The sequence below is a fragment of the Chamaea fasciata genome, unplaced genomic scaffold (assembly GCF_029207755.1).
Source record: "Chamaea fasciata isolate MVZ Bird 193981 ecotype frontalis unplaced genomic scaffold, bChaFas1.0.hap1 SCAF_6, whole genome shotgun sequence".
NCBI lineage: Eukaryota > Metazoa > Chordata > Aves > Passeriformes > Sylviidae > Chamaea > Chamaea fasciata.
Genome location: NW_027094091.1, coordinates 1878668 through 1899858, shown reverse-complemented (window position 1 = coordinate 1899858; position 21191 = coordinate 1878668). Strand labels below are relative to the sequence as shown.

Sequence of the window (21191 nt, the reverse complement as noted above, 5' to 3'; positions counted from 1 at the left end):
CTCATTTCCCTTAATCTCCTGGCACCAGGGCATCCAGCCACAGCTCAACCTGGCAGGCATTTTTCTCTGAGGCTCCCTCCTAGCTCAGCAGCTCTGGCACAGACACAAACGTGCACCTGCACCTCCCCATCCATGCCACAGGCAAACGTGTCGGTTCTGAGACAAACAGACTTTAATATTAAAATAACTTTGTATAAAAATACTTCTGGAGACTGATGGCAAGCAGCTTTCCACGCACAACAGGCACCAGAGCCCTGCAGCCTGGTCAGACAGGAAGCCAGAGCAGAGCCAGAGCAGCAGGTACAGGAAAATACCAGCCCTCCTGCAGATCAGAAGGCACAGTGGAGCCAGCTCCAGAGCTGGAGAACCACACTGGGGCTTGCACCAGCCGCAGCTCTCTTGCTCTTGCTGTTTCCCTCCAGAGAAAAACAGCCCTTCAGCACTGGTGAGCAAAAGGAGCTCTACCTGAGCCCAAACAGCCCCAAGTCACCCCGGGGAGGAGGAGCCCAGCTGGCACTGGGATGCCCAGTCCCTGCTGAGATAACAGAGCAGCTTAGATCACCCCTAAGTCCTCATAGACAGGCGACAAGCTGTACTCATCTACACTCTGCTCCTTCTTCTGCAGCTGCTGGGGCTTCACCACCTGGCTGTACAGCACCTCCACGTTGTTGTTGTTGCTGCTGTTGAGGCTGGGTTTGGCGAGCGCCTTCTCAGGGGCAGCGCTGCCCCATCGCCGGCCAGCGTCCTCCACCCTCTCTGCCCCTTTGGGGATGAAGGCAGCCTGGGGCTTGGGGGCTGGCACTGGCTTGGGGCTCTTGGCCTTGGCCGGGAAGGCGGGTACCGAGTAATCGTCAGTGCTGGGGTTGTAGGGGTACTCATAGCCCCCGCCGCCGTCGTGGCCCTGCGTGCGCCAGGCCTCGCTCGTGGGCCGCGCCTCGTCGTAGATGCAGGTGAGGGAGCGCAGCGAGCGGGCAGTGCGGCCCTCGGGCTCGTCATAGATGTGCTCCTTGTGCCCAGGGGGAGCCTGGCTGCGACCCTGCCCGCGCCCCTGCCCCTCGGCCCGGCCCTGCCCCTCGGCCCGGCCCTGCTCGTACGGGCCCGGGTACGGCAGCACCGGCAGCCGCGGTTTCGGCTCCTCCACAGCCCCGCCGGGCGTCCTGGCCGTGCTCATGGCCTTGCTGTCCACAGGGTCCGAGTACAGCGGGTCCGGCCACGGCTGCAGGCCCTTCACCGCGTCCAGGGGCTCTGAGTACACACTGCACAGGTCCTCGGCCGGCGGCACAGCACGGAGCACCTTGGACAGAGGGGAGCGCGGCGGGGTGCTGGACACCGTGGGCTTGGCCGGCGGCACGGGCAGCTCTGGCAGAGTCCGGCTCTTCAGCAGAGATGCGGCGTCTCTGTCCTCTGCTGCTGCTGCTGCTCCGGCCCTGGGTGCCAGCCCTGCTTTGTGTGCCGGGGCATCGTCCCCCTCGGTGGGCAGTTCCAGGTTCAGGCTGTCAGCCAGGGCCTGGCGGATCTGCACCATGCTGGGGCTGTCGGCTTCCAGCGAGTCGCAGCTCTGCCGGTTCTCCTCCACCTGCGCCTTCTGCTCCTGGATGGAGGCCTCCACCAGGCGGAAGATCTCGTTGCCTTGCTTGGTCTCAAAGGTGAAGTTTCCAGGTCCTGAGTCACAGCGCCTGCCAGCCTCGAAGGAGAACATCACCTGAAGGGGAAGCAGAAGGGTCACATCCCGCTCAGCACCCGTGTATTGTTCAGGCTGTGCTTCCCACCAAAGGGTCTGTGGCTGCAGCGCTGATCCTGCACATCCTGCAGGAGAGACTGCCCTGAAATCCGGCTCCCTCCACTCCCACAGCAAGGCCACCCCGTGCCCAGCAGCTGGGCAGGGAAAGGCCACGCCACAAGCTGTAGAACTGGAGCGCGCCTGAGGGGACACCACCGCGAGTGCCCCAGAGAGCTGCAGCTCCTGCTGGAGCCCTGCTGGCTTCTGTGAGCAATTCCAGCAGTTTCAACCACTGGCACCAGACAGTCTAGGAAATAACACTGAGTAGGAGTGAGAAGCTGAGTGCCAGTTCAGCAGGGGAAACTAGTATGGAACTCTAGGTAAGAAGGGAGCGATCTGGAAGCAAGAGATACAAGAGGAAGAACACGGCTTTCCACGGGGGAAAGCTCAGCAGCAGCTCGGTTACCAAGGAAGCAAAGCACTGATCTACCAGCATTAATCTGTTCACGGTAAAAGGTTCTTTAAAAGAGAAGTCTTGCACCAGGGCTGTGCATCCCCTGGCCTGAACACACTCTGGTGAGCAGGTTCCCACCAGCTGACACCCACACCCTTCCTGAGTCTCATTCCCTTAACCACGGCGATTTTCTGCCTCTCTCACAGGCAGCAGCAGCAGCCCCTTGCAGTTGCCACAAACATCTCTGGGGACAAACTTCTTTTTGTGGGCCAGTGCTGCCAAACAGAAGCACAGTCAGCCCCTCTCTGCTCAGGTCACTGCGGGTGCAGCTCCCCACACCCTGCAACTCTCCTCCTGCCCCCAGCATGAACTCTGCAGATGAGCTGGACATGTCTGCAAGGGCAGCTCGGTTTCCACCTCTATGCTGGGAATGGGCCACAGAAAGCACCAAAAGCAGAGTGTGGCCAACACGGTCACTGCTACAAACAGCCCCAGGGCCACCTCTGAACAGCCCCAGGGCCACCACTTCCTTCCTGTCCAGCATGGCCCAGACCTCCTGCACTCAGGGTAGCAGCAAGGCAGACTGGGGACTCACTGCAGGACGACTCTGGAGAGGGGCAGACCTTCAAAGGTCAGTGAGAATAGGGGGAGTTCATCCCACAGAGTGAACAAATCCAGAGCAATTGGTGTCTCAAAGCCCCTCTGCTCTGGCCACCATCCTTAGGAGGGAGGGACTGAACCCAGGGCAGAGATAGGACTGCCAGGAGCCAAGGCTCCTGGAGCCTGGGGAGAGCTTGTGTGCAGCACTGAGGGATGTCCCCACTCAGGGCACCAGCTGGGAAGTGCTGGGATGGAGAAGGAGAGCAGCAGAAGCAATGGCCTCAGTGAAAGTGGAACAACCACAGAGGGGATGAGTGTCCTGCCAGCCCATGCTCCAGCATGGTGACACCATAACTGAGGACAGCCAGTGTGACAGATTGTCCCCACCTTGTCCCGGCCGTATCTCCGGAGCAGCCGGTAGGGCCAGACGTAGAGGATCCTGTCTGTCCGTGGGTCCTTCAGGACGAGGCTGTCCCGCTCAGCCTTGAGCACGTAGGTGCCACGCAGCTCACACCGCTCCGCAGCCTCGGTCCGCTGCACCGTCACCCAGAAGGCGTTCACTGTGGGGACAGGGCTGCTCAGGGCAGGGGCACACATGGCCCCACTGTGGGGACAGGACAGGGGGACACACAGCCCCACTGCGGGGACAGGGCAGGGGGATACACAGCCCCACTGTGGGGACAGGGCTGTTCAGGGCAGGGGCACACAGGCAACGCCCAGCATGGCTCCAGTGATGGGGCTGCAGCAGGACAAGGCTCCGCGGAAGGTGGCCCCAAATCAGGGCAGCAGCAGGTCCCACCTTCATCTCTGGAGTAGTAGATGGAGTTCACGGCCATCTCCAGGGCCGGCGATTCCCTGCTGCCCTCTCGGCCATACTGTGACACCACACCATCGCTGGGGCCATTTCCCTGGCAAAGGAGAGCAGATCAGACCCAGAGCTCTCTTCCCACATCAGCTCCCAGTGTCCCGTGCATAGCCTGGGCCCTGCTGCCCTCCCTGGCCCCACACAGCCTGGCTGTCCTGCACTCTGCCCACCCCAGAGCCAGTGTCTGATCCCCCCTGAGCCTACATGAACACGGATGAACAGAGCCAGGCAGCATAGGGGGGACCTCCCTGAGCTCCTGGCAGCACCCTGTCCCCAGCTGGGCTCTTGCACTGACAGGGAGCAGGGCAGCACAACACACAGAGCTGCCCCCAAAGCGTGGCAAAACCCAAACACACCCTCCTGGCCTGGCACAAGCACTGACTGCCTGGTAACACGAGGATCTGCGTCCTGCCCTGCCCAGGAGGAGGGCGAGCCTGCAGAGGGGAAGCGAGCACTTCTATTTTAGCACATGCAGAACTGAAAATGCAACACACACACTGCCCCAAAGGGCCCCAAAGGACACAAACCCCATGTGCTTTCAGAGATCCTCCTGCAGAAAAGTCCCTCAGAAATTACAAGCTCACCAAGCCCTGTGCAGCTGGACAAAGGGGGCTCAGTGTGTGGCCAGGAGCTGGAGGTGTTCCTTAGGGTTGCAGCAGAGGGTGCATCTTGCAGAAGGCAAGTGCCACAGTTTCACTTTAAAAACCACACACATGAGCTTCTTAACAAAAAGCCCAAACAAGGTGCAAAAAAGGGCCATCCAGCCCTTGTGTCTGCGTCTTAAAACCTCATGTCCTGAGAGCTGACAGCAGCAGCTCCTCCTCAGCTGAAGTATCAACGCAGCAGAGCTGGGATTGGAAAGCCAAGGGCCACCAAATCTGCCAGAGCCTCTAAGACTCCATTCGACTGCACTTTTACTCATCTTCAAAAGGAAAAGAAAAAATCCTGTTCTGAACTCCAAATGATCTCTGGCCCCAGCTCCCAAGCTGCTGGACCCTGCACACCCTCTGGGCAGGAACGTGACACAAAATCACATTCTCCATGCTGATGATCAGCAATCCCAGCTGAGGATCTCCAGCTCTGTGCAGAGAGGCCACATGCAGCTCTTGTGCCTCCTGCTCCAGGTCAGGCTTTTTTAAAACACGTGCCAGCCCTGCAGCCTTTTGCTCACAACCTCCTAAACTGTCAGCTTGCTTCTGGACCTCAGGCACACAAATGATGGCTCCCATGTGAGGGATGGCAGGAGCACAGCCCTGCTCCAAGCAGGTGCTCCCTGGCCTGGCCACCACCCTGCCCCACTCCAAGGGTGTGCTGTGTCCCCAGCTCAGCCCCACAAGACACTTCCAGGGCAAAGGCCGCAACCCTGACCACATCAGGAGACACAGTCATTTCCACCAGTGCCTCCCAGCCCTGGCATTTGCTGCACAGACACGCATGGCCTGGCAGGCAACTGCAGGGAGTCGCATGAGGGACAAAGGTAAATCACACCCAGCAAACACCCATCAGGAGGAGATCCTGGGATCACCAGCTGTGCACCCAGTCCTCCTGCCAGGCAGGCCTGCCCAACACTCCAAGCCTGGAATTGCCTGGAGCCCAACCCAGGGCTCTGCAAACACCTCCCAGGAGGGAGAGTCAGCGCTGTGGTGCAGGGCAGGCGTGGGCTGCTGTTCCCAGAGGGGATGGAAAACCACACTCAGGGCACCCGCTGCCCAAACAGCCTCGGCTGGTCACTCTGACTGACCACCAGCTCCAGCAGCTGCAGAGGATGGGAGGCAGGACAGCTGTTCCAGAGGCCCAGCACAGATGGGGTGCCCCCAGCAGCAGCCAGGAGTGAGCCCTGAGGCTGGGAAAGGGGGCTCCAGGTCCTGGAAGCAGAAGGGACCCGGAGCCAGGCACCACAACGCTCTCGAGGCTCCGCTTCCGCCGCCGCTGCTGTGGCAGGAAAGGCGGCAGTGGTTGGGCCAAGAGGAAACGCTCCTCGGCCATCACCTGGCCTCCCGCCAGCTCTCTGCAGGGGCCAGCACGGGCTCTACACCGAGCAAGAAGAGCCCGACTTGAAATTTGGAGCCACAACCATGAATTATTGACAGCACACTGAGGAGTCCCGCAAACCACAGCAGGAGCCATTGAGAAGGCACCGGAGTGCCAGGGCCGGGCGCTTTAAACCTGGGACCACCGGCGCTGCCTCAGGGTGTCCTTCCCTGAGCTGCCAGCTGGGAAAGGGTCACACACACGCACTGATGTCCGCGTCCCGTCCCGTCCCCTCCGCCCGCGCCGGGGCTCACCGAGAAGGCGATCTGGCACAGCTTCGCCACCCACTCCTCGCTCTGCTGCTTCTCGGCCGCGAAGAGGAAGCTGCGGTCGCGGGTCTCCAGGCGGAAGGTGGCGGTGCCGGCGCGGGGGCCGCCCTCGCCCACCGGGGCCACGCTGGTGCAGTCGCTGAGCCGCACCACGGTGCGGGCGAGCCGCCGGGTGCCCGCCCGCCCGGCCGCCGACGGCTCCTTGCTGTCGAACACCTCGAGCCGGGCCACGCCGTGCTGGCTGGCGGGGTAGAGCGCGGACCAGCCGCGCTTCCAGCGCTGCGGGGAGCGGGGTCACACCGCGCCGGGGCCGCTCCCCAGCCGGGCCGGCCGCTCACCGGGAGCGCCTCCGCCCCGGCACGCAGCCGGCCCCAGGGCAGGGAGGAAGGCAAGAAGGGAAAAAAGGAGGAGGGAAGGAAGAGGGAGAGGGAGGCAAGGACCCCCGGACCCACCTTGGCGCCGAATTTCTGGCTGTGCTGCACCAGCAGCGGTCCCTCCATGGCCGGCGGCTCCATCCCCGCGCGCTTCCGCCCGCGCCGCTGGGGCGGGGACCGGGCGGGGACCGGGCGGGGACGCGCGTGTCAGGGGCGGGGCGTGCTTGCGTGTGCGCGCGTGCACGTGCGTGAGTGTGATCGTGTGTGCGCGCGTCCGTGAGCGTGAACTTGTGCACACACAGGCGTGACACAGGCGTGTGGTCTCGCTGCGGACGGGAAAACGCGCTCGGGTGGGCGGAGGATAAAGCGAGGGCGATGTGGGGAGCCGGCAGGGCGTAGGTGAGGTTTCACGGGACGGGAAAAAGGAGTGATGTCTTTGGTAGGAGGGAAAAAATGAAGTGGAGAACTAGAGGCCGCTTACCTCAAGCTCACAGTCCAAGAAAATCGTGGGTTAGCCAGGTGCTCCTAGAGAGAGCAGAGAAGGCAAAGAATCGCAGCAAACACCTGTGTATGCACAGCCCTGCACGGCTTCATTCTCTGTCTTTGGGGACAGGGTACTGCCATCCTTACCTCTCCACCTCCAGCCATGCCATGTCCATGGGCACTGAGGCCACTCCAGGCTGCTCCCAGTACTGTCCCTGCCGTGGTTGGCCACTCCACTCTGCCCTCCTGCAGGGCTAGGCTGGAGTCCAGCATTCCCAGCTGCAGGTGAGGCAAGGAACAAGGACAAGCACAGCCTGTGCTCAGCACACCCCAGCGTGGATGACCCAGCCTGGTGGCACTCTGATGTGACCCTGCCAGGTTACTGTTGGTCAGACATTTGTGGGCTTCTTGCCACTTTGATGGCCCAGGCACCATGACTCAGTTTCCTGACACCACATGAACCTGCAAAGGGAAGAGGGAGAAGCCATGAATCCTGGTTTTCCAGGCCCTGGTGCCCATTTCTCCACCTGTGGTTCTGATGAAACAGCTGCAGGTGGGGAGAGCTGCTGAAGGGAGTTTTGCAGCGCCCAGATGGATGCAGGGGTGACCCTCTGCACTGTCCTGGCTTCACCCCTCACATTTGCATGGTAACAAAACTGTGCTGGTGTCCTGGTTTAGGAATGACATTCCCCAATTAAGTGTTCACATTGAAACATCCCAGACCAATTGCTCATAGCCCTACCCTCCCCCGAGGCAGGACGGAGAGAATTAGAGGCACAAAAAGTAAAGATCATGAAGGCTGAGATAAGAACAACATGCTAGAAACAGCAACGGGATGTAACCACAGCAATACCAAAAACAGAGTGTACAAGACAGATGAACAATCAGACCGAAAACTCTGACAAAACAATGACATCAACAGACAGACACAGTGGTCTGAAAAAGAACAGAATGATTTGGTGGTGTCAAACACCCCGGCCAGTGTGTAGGCAGGGCTCTGTGTGCAGCTGCAGGACAGGGAACTCATGACGTGGCAGCACGTCTGCAAAACACAGCCTGTGGGACGGAGACAACCAGGAGCTAGACGAGCTCAGAGCAGCTCAGAGCAGGGTGGCACAAGGCAAAGAGCCTGACACAGGTAGGCAGGTGAGTCACCTGCAAGGCACATGGACCGGCCCGATGGCACGGACCTGGAGAGACATCGCACCCCAGGCCTGGCATGAGGGTGTGGCCAGGGCGGGTGCCAGCTCAGTGGTGAACACAAGAAGATAATGACACTCGACCCCTCGGGTACAACTCTGGGGCTGCGGGTTCGCGGGAAGCTTCAAGGGCAGGAGAAGGAAGTGTCCTCGGGCTGCACCAGGAGAATCCCCGCCGTTGGGGACGTGGGGGACCGGGGCTGGTGTGGGCACCAGGCGGGGCCCCGGTGCCCAGGGCCGGTAGCGGCTGCAGCGCCGGGGGCTCCTGTCCGTGGGCTCCGAGACTGCGGCTCAAGCATCGCCTCCCGGGGGATCCGCAGGGGATTTCGGGGACCCCCCCCCGCTCCGCCCCGCGCCCCGGCCCCACCCGCGGGGCCGCCCCTTGCGCTGCGGCGAGCGCGTCCCCGCGGGGAGCGGGGGGAGGCGGGCGGTGGAGCCGCCCCTGCGCGAAGCTCACCTTCCATCCCCTGCCGCGAGCGCTCCATCATCCCCCAGCAAACATTCCACCCCTCCGCGCATCCTTCCGTCCCCCTGCGCACCTGCCATTCCCTCCCGCAAACATTTCCCCCCTCCCCGCGCACCCTCCATTCCCCCGCGCACCCTCCGCCTCTGCGCGCCCCCCGTCCTTCCGCGCACTCCTTCAACCCCCGCTTCTCCTCCATCCCCCCGCGCACTCCTCCGTCCCTCCGCGCATCGCTCGGTCCCTCCCGCGCACCCCGCGCCTGCCCCCGCGCCGGCAGGGCCGCTCCTGCGCGGGGATGGCGGAGCGGCCGCGCTTCCTCTGCGGCGTGGTGGAAGGTAGGTCCCTCCGGAGCCGCGGCTGGGGGCCGGTGCCCGGCCCGCCCGAGCATTGCAGGGGTTGTTCCGATGCACCCCAAGTGAACCGGGGTCGGGGGGAGGCGGGAGTGGGGTGCTTGCACAGCTCCCCATCTCTGTCAGGGGTCTGGACCAGCACCTTTGGGATGCTCCCAGCTCTCCCTGCAGCCACCCCAGCAGACCCCAGAGGGGCACGGGGACCCTCTGCTCAGCCTCCAGAGCTCTACACGGGGTTCTTGGCTGCCCTGGACTCAGGGACAGCTTCCCAGTGTATCCCCCCCTGCCCACCCTGCCCATGGGGCAGCAGTGTAGGACCAGAGCTGGCCAGGGAGAGCTCTGTGCTTCTCCCTCCCCACATCCCCAATTCCCTCTGGAGCTGAGCCAGGCCTGGCACCCACCAGGCAAATTCACCTGCCCTTCTTCTGGCAGCACAGCACCCCTGTGAGGGGCACTGCCCTCTGCCTCACCTGAGAGGAAGCAGGAGCACCATGCAAATAAATGTAAAATAAACAGGAAATGCAGGGGTGGAGAAAGCTGGCATGAGTCAGACAAGAATCATTGATATAGTAGAGCTGACCTGGGAAAGAGGACAGGGATGATGCTGGCAAATCCATTCCAGGAGAACACTGCTGGCAGGGCGTGTGCAGGACTGAGTGGCCTCCTTGCCAGCCCACGTCAGTTCACAGCAACACATGCTGTGAAAGTGTCACTTGCAGGTGCCATACAGGGACTCTGGGGACCTCGCTGGGATCTCAAAATAGCAAATTATTTACCACAGAAATAGCTTTTCATGGCCAAAATGTTTGCTGGCATTCTCAAGTGGCCACAAATTTGGCCCCGTGCACAGTGGGGGATGGATAGCAAGGTGACTGTGTATTATTCCAAAGTATATGGAATAACTATGTAGGTGTTCAGGCAGGTAGAAAATCTGTCTGCAGAGAGAAGACAGATGGAGAGTGGGTGTTGTTGTGGTGCAACCCCCCTCACCATTGCCCAGGACTGGTGCTGGGGGCTGCAGGGTGGGCTCCTGCCAAAAGGAGCCAAGGGAATGAGGGCAGATGAGCTCTGGGACACTCAGGTGCTTTGGGAAATGCAGGTGCTTCCCTGGGTGATACTGGCCTCATGCCAGACATGGAGAGCTGGTCTTTCCTCCCAGCATAATGGAGTTAGTACAGCCTGCCCCTGTGCACCACCCAGTTTTGGGAATGCCATCACTTCCCAAAATCTGCTCCCCTTGGCCCTGACTGCTGGAAGGAGCAGTGATTGACTCAGAAGTTGCCTGTGATGCAGAGAGAAAGCAGGAAGATGCCTTGATGGCAAATTGCCATCACTGTCCAAGACGTAATGGATTTTCTGTGAGACTTCCCATTGCAGCTGTCAGATCTTGCAGACAATTTAAGTGGCTGGAGGTTCTTCCCTTGCCAAATCTCGGGTCTGTGCTGGGACACTGACATGTTCTCCTTAACCTCTGCTTTGAGGAGCTGTCAAATCTGCATTTCTCCAAACCCATTTATCAGCCTGTCCCCAGGGGAAGGGGTCTGTGCTCCTCTGTATATCCTTTCTCCCTGGCTTTGCAGACAACTCTGCACCTCCCAGATATTCCTACATGCAGAAGTAGGAAGGGCCCTTCCTTGGAAGTGGTCCCAACAACAGAATGGGTTCTGCATGTCTGGCAGGGTATCTCTGTGTCCAGGGACTTAAAACAGTCCAGAGACTGTTTTAATGCACTCGCAAACGACTGCATTTTGCCTTTTATTTCCTCCCTTTGACAGGTTTCTATGGGAGACCATGGTCAATGGATCAGAGGAAACTCCTCTTTCAATGGCAAGTACCCTGAATTTTCCTCCCTGAAGGGGCGGTGGCAGCCAAGGGGCCTCATGCTCCTGCAGTGTCCCCCTGTTCCAGCGCTCTCGCGGCGCCTGGAAGGATCCGCGCCGGGCCGGGTCCGTGGGTGCTGCGGGACGGACAGACGGACGCGGGGCCGCCCCGTGCCAGCAGGTGGTGCTGGGGCTCCGCACATCTCGGTGCAGCCCCGTGTGCGTGTGCTGGCCGCGTCCCCGCTGCCACCAGCGAGGACGAGGACAATTCCAGCCATCCCGGGCTCGCTGGAGCCGGGCTGAACCCTTAGGGAACAGAGGGCATCACTCCATCCTGAGCACAGGTGGCTGCTGTGTCCTGAGGCTGCCATCCCTGCCTGGTGCAGGTGGCCCTGCTGTCCCTGTGAGTTCCCATGCGTGTCTGTGTGTCACCCTGTGTCCCTGTGACCAAAGGATGTGCTCAGAATCTGTCACTGGGATGGAAGTTTTTGCTGCAGCTCCTCTCCAAGCAGCTGCTGCCCATGCAGGGGCCAACAGTGGGATGAGCTGCACGGACAGGACCTGCCACCAGTAAACTGGGGCACTGCAGGGCCTCCCGTGGGCAGGGCAGTTGTGACAGTGTGGGCAGTGACAAGTGTAATTAAGGACCAGAGTGCAGGGACCAGAGATAGAGGTACAGAAAATGGAAGGAAAACAAGCTGTGTTGTTTTAGAGTACCTCAGGAATGAGAAAGGTCTAATGGAGGCCTTGTCTGGTGCTGGACTGGGATGCATTCACATAGTGGCACATGAGGGTGACATGTCCATTCTTGTCTGGAAAGAAACAAAATAAGGGACTTTCATCATGAGATACCTGAAGTGCTTTCCACTCTGTTCACCGTGGGAAAACATAAAACATTGCCTGCTGAGAAAGACAAATAAAACCAAATGAATATATCAGATGGCTTCCATACAGAAGTGCCAAAAGAGGGAGGTGTCTGCCCTCCCAGGGGACACACCCTGCTGGTCTCTGACACAAACCTTAGAGCTCAGCACTGGAAGCTGAGATTTCTGTCTCCATGTGGCCATGCAAAGAGCCCATATGGAGCCTGGGTGACTCCTTGCTCTCCCTGCACAGGCTGCAACGCCGGGGGCTGAACTGCTACATGTACGCGCCCAAGGACGAGCTGAAGCACCGGCTGCTCTGGAGAGAGCCCTACACAGAGCATGAGGCAGGTAGCGGCTCTGCTGGGCCCCTCGGGGGGCTGCAGGCATCCCGGGTCCCTGAGGCGAAAGCATGGGCTGTGTCCCAGCTATTCCCACCCTGCCAGGACCCTGCCCATTGCATGGAGGCCCCCAGACCTTGCCAAGGGCAAGAAGACTCCCAGACCGTGCCCATCATGTGGAATTGCCTAACCTGGGACCACCCAACTTCCCATGTGGGTCTCAGGCAATGTGCTTGAATATACCCAGGCCCACAGACTCTTGTCAAAAGTCCTCTGTGTCTTAAGGGAGTGAAAATGGTCTTCCTGGAGCCTCTCCCCTCCCAAAGACCTCAGTTCCTTGCTTTCAGGATCCTGGGGTTCACTCTTCCCTCCAGCCCTTGTCCTGCTCCATCCCCTGTCCCCCTTCATACCTTGTGCTGTTCCATCCTTTGTTTCCTTCCATCCCTTATCCCACTCCATCCCTCGTCGCCCTTCATCCCTTATACTGCTTGATCCTTTTTCTCCCTCCATCCCTTATTTCCCTCCATCCCTTGTCCTATTCCATTCCTTGTCCCCCTCCATCCCTTGTCCCTCCCTTGTCCCCCTACCTGCCTTGTCCTATTCCATCCCTTGTCCCCCTCCATTTCTTGTCCCCCTCCCTCCCTTGTCCCCGTCCCTCCCTTGTCCCCCCCACCCCGTGTCTCCCAGCTCTCACAGACCCCCTGTGCTCTGTCCCCAGCCCGCATGCGGTCTCTCCTGGAAGCTGCCCACGAGCAGGGAGTGGAGTTTATTTTCGCCATTTCTGCTGGCCAGGACATGGTGTTCTCCAGCGCGGGGGATCGGCTCCTGCTGCAGCAAAAACTCAGGCAGGTACCGTGGGCCATTCCTTCATCCCACCGCTCCCAGGCAAGGGGCACATGTGTTGAAGTGTGGTCCCTGTGCCCACCCCATGGGCTGGTGTGGGGGCGTGAACCCCTTCTGCTGCTGCACAGAGGGGCAGCTCTGGGGTGGCCAATGTCATGGTGACAGAGAGCTGAGGGCTCCATGCATGCCTGACTGGGGGCAGCAGAAGGATCAGCCAAGCCCCAGAACTTGCTGGGCAGCACTGAAGGCTGACACAGGCTGGAGCAGAGCCCCAGAGAGGGCAAAGAGCCACTGGCGTGGTGAGGCTGCTCCGTGGGCAGCTGCTACTCCCTTGGCACAGCCCAGGCAGGAGCTGCCCCGTGCTGTGCTGTGCCCAGGTGCCCCTCTCCAGCCCCGTGGGGCTCTCTGCTGCCCGGGGATCCCAGCAGCCCCTGTCTGTGCCCACAGGTGGCTGCCATGGGGTGCCGCTCCTTCGCGCTGCTCTTCGACGACATCGACCCCTGCATGTGCCAAGCTGACAGAGATGTCTTCCCCTCCCTGGCACAGGCTCAGGCCTCTGTGGCCAACGAGGTGTACCAGGAGCTGGGCCAACCCTCTGTCTTCCTCTTCTGCCCTACAGGTACTGCCCACAGCCCAGCTGCCCAAATTGGGGAGCCCCCTCAGACTGGGGTGCCCTTTGGCTGCACCCGGCCCCTGTCCCTGCTGAGAGCTGAGTGCCCTGGCAGCCCCCACAGCTCTCCCTGGACTCCTCACACTCCCAGGGGAGCTCTGGACATTTCAGGATTAGACTGCAGCAGGACCCCTGTCCATGATCCCTCCTCTCCTGGTCCCCAGCCCTCAGGGGATGCTCTGTGCTCTCTCCCCAGAATATTGCAGCTCGCTCTGCTCTCCCAGCCCCAGCCAGTCCTGCTACCTGCAGACCATCGGCCAGGAGCTGCTCCCAGAGATCGGTGTCATCTGGACAGGTGAGTGCCAGGATCAGCTCTGGGTGTGCAGCCACGTGCAGTGTCTGCAAACTCCTGAGAGAGCCACCAGCAGCCCCACTGTGGTGCCTCACCCTGGGGTGTGCAGCCCCAGCCAGGCAGCAGTTTGAGCTGGGCCTCTGCTCTCCTGACTCGGGAGTGTGGGTGTGGTGACTGGAACCCCATCTCCATGTGTGTGTCCCTGCTGTGTGTCTGTGATGGACCCTGTGCCCCACGTGTGTCCCTGCCCTGGTGCCCCAGGCCCGAAGGTGGTGTCTCAGGAGCTCTCAGCCGCGCTGCTGGAGGAGGTGGAGGCTGTCCTGAGGCGCCGCCCCGTCATCTGGGACAACCTCTACGCCAATGACTATGACTGCAGACGTGTCTTCCTGGGCCCCTACATGGGCCGTGCTCCTGGCCTCATGTCCAGGCTCCACGGGCTGCTCCTCAACCCCAACTGTGAGCTCCAGGCCAACTTCATCCCCGTACACACGCTGGGCACCTGGTTTCAGAGCGAGCTGGGGAGCTGTGCCCCCCCCGACCATGCAGGTACCTGGCCCCTGTGCCTTGGCAGCTCTGTGCCTGCCCATCCTTGCCCAGCCCTGCAGCTTTCCTGCACAGAACCAGGGCCGCCCAGGCTGATGAGCTGCAGTTCCTCAGGAATGGAGGAGGTGGCGGCCCTGGAGGACAGCCAAGGTGCTCAGGATGGAAGCTACAGCCCCCAGGAAGCCTTGGAACTGGCGCTGTGTGACTGGGTGGCCGAGATAAACCAGCAGGCCTTGGAGCCAGGTAGGAAATAGGTTTGCACGTGCAGCATCCCTCAGTCCCTGGAGGGCTGGAACAGCTCTGGCAGGAGCTCGGTGGCTGGGGGGTGAGGGAGCCCCAGCCCTGCCCATCTGGAGGCTCTCAGGGGCTGGTGTGGCAGCAGGGCCATGGTGGGCAGGTGTGGGTGTCCATCCTGCTGAGCTGTCCCACACGGACACATCCTGGAGAGAGTTTCCTTGGCTGGCAGAAGCAGAGCCTGGGCCAGCTCTGGAAGAAGAGGTCAGCCAGGGGTGAGCTTGGTGTTTTGCAATGTTGGCCTCTGCAAAGCCACAGCCTCACCAGCCCCAGGGGCCTGAATTCGAGCCCAGGGTCCTGGCAACTCATCCCCTGCCAGCTCAGGGATGGAGATTCTCAGCACTGTCCTGCCCCATGAGCAGGAGTTTCCATGCAGGTGCCAAAGGAGCTTCCCTCTTGTTCCTTTCTGCCAGGAGGAAGGACCCCAGGACACCCCAGTGTCAGCCTCAAGGAAGGACCAAGGCTGCAGCCTGGCACAGCGGGAGGACAAGAGGTCACTCCTGCCCCTCAGCCCCACAACTCTGCTCCTGGTGGGGCAGATCAGCACAGCCCTGAGCCCTGTGGAGTGGCACCAGAGGAGGGGGGCAGGGAGCTGACCTCGGAGCCTGAGAAGGACAGTGGGAACAGGACACCCACAGGCCATCAGCAGAGCCCCACAGGGGCTGGGGACCAGCCCACCCCAGGGCGCAGGGAGAGCTGTGAGCCCTCCTCTGCTCTGCCCAGTGTGGCTGGGAGTGCCCAGTCTGTAGGAAGCCCAGTGGCCACCAAGACCCTCCCCAGCCCCACCACGAGCTCCAGCAATGGGACCAACATCAGTCAGAACATTTCCTTGCCCAGCAGTGATGCCAGGACAGGGGATGGCAGCCCCATCCAGTCTCCCGGCAGCACCCAGCCTGAGGCCGTCAAGACTGATGTGCCCCAGACATCCCCAGGACCTGGGGCTGGTGCCAGCCCTGGTGCCCCAGCCCCACTGACAGATAAGGTTGGTGCTAGCCCTGGACCCATGGCACCAGTGACCCCAGAGGAGGCTGGGTCTGGCCCCATGGCACCACTGACCCCCAAGGAGGCCACAACCAGCCCCACAGCACAGGTGACTCCAGAGGAGGCCAGGACCAGCCCCATGGGACCAGTGACCCCAGAGGAAGCTGAGTCTGGCCCCATGACCCCCAAGGAGGTCAGGACCAGCCCCACATCACAGGTGACCCCAGAGAAGGCTGAGTCTGGCCCCATGACCCCCAAGGAGGCCAGGACCAGCCCCACATCACAGGTGACCCCAGAGGAGCCCAGGAGCAGCCCCACATCACAGGTGACCCCAGAGAAGGCTGAGTCTGGCCCCATGACCCCCAAGGAGGCCAGGACCAGCCCCACATCACAGGTGACCCCAGAGCAGGCCAGGACCAGCCTCACGGCTCCAGAAGAGGCTGAGTCTGGCCCTGTGGCACTGATGACCCCAAAGGAGGCCAGATCCATCCCCAGAGCACCACTGACCCCAGACGAGGCCGTGTCCAGCCCTGCAGCACCACTGACGCTGGAGGAGGTGCGGATGCTGGTGGAGCTCTTCTACCTGCCCTACCACCACGGGGCTCTGGCACAGGAGCTCCTGGAGCACTTTCGGTGGCTGCGGGCAAACAGCCTCAGCGTGGGGGTCCCGGCCACGGCGCCTGATGCCTGCGGGGTAAGATTGCTCCTGATGCTGCTGCAGTAAGGTGGCTGCCGTGTCTCGGGTGTCCCCCAGGTGGCTGACACGCGCTGTGTCCCCAGGGCACGCGGTGGCGAGGCCGGGCTCAGTCCTTCCAGCTGCTGTGCGAGCGGACGTGCCGCCTGCACAGCCGCCTGGTCAGCACCGCCGGCCGGGCGCTGCTCTACGACCTGCACCCCTACCTCTGGGACATCCGCAACCTGCTGCTGGCCGCCAGTGCCTTCGTCCTGTGGCTGGGTACGTGGCTGATGCCAACCCCTGCCAGCCCCCATCACACCTATCCAAACCCAGCACCCCGCAGCCCTGGCACACACCTGATCCTCTCCAGGGATCCACTGCTTCCCTACGAAGGAGGTGAAGGTGTCTGGGATCCACCCCAGAGATCTGGGGTTCCAGTGTGCAGCTGGTGGTGCCAGGGTCCTTCCTGGGAGCTCACCTCCCTCTGACAGCTCTTCTGGTGCTGCCCCGTGTCCTGTGCTCACCACCTCACCTCCTTTGCAGATGGTCACCTCCTCTGCGAGCCTGACCCCAAGGGCACCTGGGGGAACTGCTTTGGCTGTAAGTACAGGCACCGCCCTGGCTCACCCACCTGGGTGGGGGATCTGACTGCTGCCCCCCATCACCTCCAGCCCCACAGCAGCAGCCAGCACTCGCCATCAGGCTGCACTTCCCCACACTCTGCCTGCCGAGTGGAGCAGGAATGGCCCTGGGAATGACACACTGGGGCAGGATGAGGTGCTGCTGCCAGGGGGAGAAAGCAGTCATTGGAGCAGATCTTCACCATATCTCATAGCCATTTCTAGGATATGGTTCTGCAGCCCTTTTAACCCAAAGACCCCTTAGCCTGTGTGGAAAAAGGGTTCTGGAAGCAGTAATGCCCTGGGTGACAGGTGGGGCTGGTTTTTGAATGCCTCTGCATCATTTTGCCCAGTTTTCCTCTGGTTTAGGGTTGCTCTGTGGGCCTTGTAACCTCTAACAAACCAAGAACTGTTACCAGGTGATGACCTGAGCAGGTGTTCAAGTTCAGTGTGAGAGGGAGCCGTGTGCCTTGAGCCCCTTCCTTAGGGAAGCAGCGTGTAGGGCACATCCTCACCATCCTGGGCTGCACAGCTGGGGAACTGGGAGCTGTGACAGCAGGGATCTGCATGGCAGAAGCTGATCTCCCCCCGCCTGGCTGGTTTTCGTTCACCTCGTGTGTGTCTGTGTCCTGCTGCTTCCAGGGTGCCAGAGTATCACTGCCCCAATCCTGCTGGGGAGGGACGCAGAGCCCTGGGCACGTCGTGGGGGTCTCTTTGGAGAGCTGCAGGTGAGAGTGTGTCCCTCACTGTAGGGGCTGAAGGAGCCTTTGGAAAGCCAGTATTCCAACTCTGCTGCTGAGCTGCTGCAAACTCGGGAAGGCAGAGCTATCCCCGGCCTCTGCACCTCAGCTCTGGTTGCTGGGGTTTCAGGAGTCTCAGAGCCATTCTCCTGCTGCCTCCAGGACAAGGTTTGGAGCCAAGATGAACTGATGGGCTGTATCTCTTCCAGGCACTGCTGCCTGTGGGGAACAGCTGTGATCTCTTCTACCATCCACCGCCGCTGTTCCCGTCCAGCCAGCTGTACCTGCTGCGCCCACTGCTGCCCCTGGACAAGGTGGGAGCCCTGGCATGGAGGGGTGTCCTGCCAGAGCCTTTGCATGGCTTGTGCTGCCCATAAAATGATGAGTTACGGGTTCATCTGCTGCTGACCCCAGGCTGAGCTCGCAGTTTGGGGTAACACAGGTAGGGAGGGTCCTTGGGTCCAGCTCTGCTCACAGCCAGCTGGCCTGGGGCAGCTCTCAGGGCTGTGTCAGCATGTCAGACCCTGGCCTGGAGAATGTGCTGTGGCCTCAGCAAACCCACCTCTCTGTGACAGGGGCCTGGGCAGAGCAGGAGAGGGAGCCCCCTCAGCCATGGATAGACCAGCACCAGGGCAGAGTTGCTAGGTTGTGGATGATCTCCAGCACTGGCAGTGAGCAGATGTCAGGAAAACTCCAGAACAGGACAAGTCTGGATGACAACCTCCTGCCAGAGCCTGTGGGGATCCATCTCCAAATCCCTTCTTCAAACACTCATCCGGTTTATGGGGTGATTCCCTACTGGAGAGAGCAGTTTCTGTCAGCTGTGACCTGCTTGGTCCCAGCCCCCTGTTCTGATATCCCAGCAGCTCGATGGGATGGTGAGGGAAAGGTAGAATCTGAATATGGAGGCACAAAATGTTAAAGTGCTGCCAAATCCAGCAGAGCCTCAGGTTCCCCATGTACCTGCAGCAAGCACCCCTCTCCCTCACCCTGCTCCTCTCCAGCTCAAGGAAAGGCTAAAACCACAAATCTAGCCACCAGAGACATGAGTGCAGCTCACCTCAGGCTGAACCTTGACAACAACAATGTTTGTGAAGCTCTGAGAGGAAAAGCCAGCTGAGCCCATCAGCCCATGTCAAGAACAGGCACAGCAGGACATGGTCCTGCCCCTGTTGTTGGGTGATCAGGGGCAGCCTCCCCTTTCAGGAGCAAGGCTTTTATCAGAATGTTTGCAGCAGCAGACTCAACTGTGACCAAGACAGGACATTTGGGGATGTCCTGCTGTGCTCAGGCTCTCTGCAGACCTGGTTTTCAGTGTTGTTTTTGGTGCCGTTCTGGCTGCTCTGAGCATGGGGCCGTCTCTGCAGCGGCTGCTCTCGGGATGCCTGACCGGAATGGCAATTTCTGGTTTGAAGGCTGGCTGTGCTGTGGCCATGAGCCCGAGGCCAGCAGAAGGTGGTGGCTGGCATTGTGGCATGGGAGGCACAGCCAAGGCTGACACGGATCCGGGTCTTCCAGGGAGAGCTTTACCGCATGTGCCGGGAGAGTTTGGACTGTGATCCCAAAGTGGCAGAGATCCTCGTGGCCCACCCAGATCTCCTCGGTGACAGGTGAGATGTGGCCCCTTTGAGGCTCCCTCTGGCCAGGCTGTGCCGAGCCTGGACATGTGATGCAGGGCTGGGGAGTGAGGTGGTGGCCTCTCTTGGCATCCCTGTGGGGACCAGCACTGCCCGGTGGCTGGCAGTGGCCTCACTGGGAGGGACAGGGAAGGACATCCCCATGCTGATGTCTAGCAGGGTCGTGGCAGCCACCATTGTGGATGTCCAGCCTGGATGCTGGAGCCTGCAATGGCTCCCCTTGTCTGAGGGTTTCTCTTGGGGGTCTCAAGGGGTGGTCAGTGAGTGGTGGGTGCTGTCCAGCTGGGGCATGAAGGAGGAGGCTGCTCTGAGGTTTCCCAGGGACTCCAGGCTCAGCTCAGCCATGCTCTCGCTCTGCCTGGCAGGCTCCTGGGCAGCTTCCTCAGCCTGAGCCCCGAGTACACCTTTGTGCTGGAGGATGAGGGTGGCCCGTGTGGCTACGCAGCCGGAGCGCTCCACGCCGAAGGCTTCCTGCAGCAGCGAGACAGCAGCTGGCTGCCAGCCATACGGCACAAGTACCCCCCCCGATCTGGGCACAGGGGGCTCAGCTCTGGGACAGGTGAGGGGACACCTGGAGCAGAGGGGAGCGGGGATGGGAGAGGTGGTTCCCTCACTTGTGCTTGTCTCCCACAGGATGCCCTGGAGGAAGCAGTGCTCTTCTTCCATGCAGAGCCGCTGGCAGTGCCCCAGCCTGTGCTGAGGCGCTTCCCCTCCCTGGTACAGCTGGGCACAGCCCCCCGTGTGCTGGACGTGGGGGCCAGTCGCAGCCTGGCCCTCTGCCTGCTGAGCGCACTCAGGGCCAACGGTGAGCATGACCTCCGAGTGCTGGCCCTTCATCCAGCAAAACCCCATCCCAACTGCTCCCTCACCCACTGGAGGTGGGAGCTGTCCCCTCTCTGGTGTAGTCTGACAGTGCTCCCGGGCACTGTCCCCTCCCCTTGCACTGGGGGACACCTGATGTCCCAGGGCATCACAGGGGCACTCTGTTGTTGGCCACGGAGGCTCCTACACTCTGTGACAAAGGGGCAGGGGAGGGACCGATCCCCTTTTGGAGGGGGTCCCTGTCGCTGCACCCCCAGACCCAGCACTGGGGTCCTGGTGCCCTGACCTCTTGCCTCCCTTCCAGGGTCACGGGGAGTGTTCTGCCAGGTCAGTGATGCCGACCGGCAGCAGCTGAGCTTCTACAGCAAGCTGGGCTTTGTCGCCCTGCCGGTGGCCTGGGGCAGCTCTCCTGGCTCTCAGCTCCTGGGACGTCTCCTCTGACGGGGCACAGGGAGGCAGTGCCCGAGGCCAGGCTGGTCCCCCAGGCCAGGCTGAACCCCCCATCCCAGACAGCATCAGCAAGCAGGAGCAGAGGGGCACCTCGAGCAGGCCAGGTACACATGAGAGGGGACATGGGGGCGATCAGGATGTCCCTGGAATGTGTGCAGGGCTGTGAGGTACCTGGGTAGCAGAGAGCCATGTCTGCTACTCACGGGATTTGGCCACCTCTGTGCCACCCCAACTGTTCCTGTTTGCTGGGGAGCCAGGCTGTCTGCAGACCCTCAGGCCTGCAGGAGCCCACGAGCAGTGTTTGGGTTTTTGCGGTCCTGGAGCACAGCACGGTGCCTTAGTGCTACGGGAGTGTCCCTATCATGCAGGCTGGGCTGCCCAGCTCTCTCCACCCCGTGTGGCCTGAGACTGGGCAGCCGGTGCTGGGGCTGGCTCTCAGCACTGAGGACCTGCTCGTCTGTATGGATTGATCTGGTATGGGATGAGGTGAGGCAGCCTCTATTGCTGTGCCTGGGGCCCGAGGGAAGTGCCGTCCTTGGCAATAAAGCGTTTGCTGGGCTCTCACCGTGGCTCGTTTCTTGGGGGAAAGTGTTGGGGTGCCAGCACATCCCTCTCACACCCTCATGCACTCTCACACATCTCTCACTGGTTGTTGCCACAGTCGGGCTTGTGTCCCCTCAAACAAAGCAGCTCCCCACACACCCCCGCTGCTTCACTCTGCTCTGCACTCCGGGAAGGTGCTCCAGCCGCTGGCAGTGAGAGCTCACGGCCCCAGCCCTGTAGGGTTTTCC

General features: G+C 61.2%; 2 protein-coding genes across 2 annotated transcripts; one reads left to right on the top strand and one right to left on the bottom strand.

The window, feature by feature from the left end:
• Positions 1–17: 17 nt before the first annotated feature.
• DOK1 (docking protein 1) lies at positions 18–6486 on the bottom strand. Its single transcript, XM_066185194.1, has 5 exons — positions 6392–6486; positions 5925–6218; positions 3574–3682; positions 3162–3334; positions 18–1702 (listed from the first exon to the last, which is right to left on the bottom strand). The coding sequence occupies exons 1-5, from the start codon at positions 6452–6454 to the stop codon at positions 554–556; spliced, it is 1788 nt and encodes a 595-aa protein (XP_066041291.1). The 5' UTR covers positions 6455–6486; the 3' UTR covers positions 18–553.
• Positions 6487–8396: 1910 nt separating this feature from the next.
• On the top strand, positions 8397–20964 carry LOC136290846 (protein O-GlcNAcase-like). The gene is given in 18 exon segments (XM_066185193.1): positions 8397–8793; positions 10584–10635; positions 11745–11842; positions 12551–12681; positions 13123–13294; positions 13542–13640; positions 13899–14183; positions 14295–14423; positions 14888–16149; positions 16236–16410; positions 16675–16731; positions 17394–17479; positions 17701–17805; positions 19010–19101; positions 19494–19647; positions 19649–19687; positions 19762–19933; positions 20255–20964. Coding segments are annotated over 18 exon segments (3285 nt in total). The 5' UTR covers positions 8397–8753; the 3' UTR covers positions 20392–20964.
• The last annotated feature ends 227 nt before the right edge of the window (positions 20965–21191 follow it).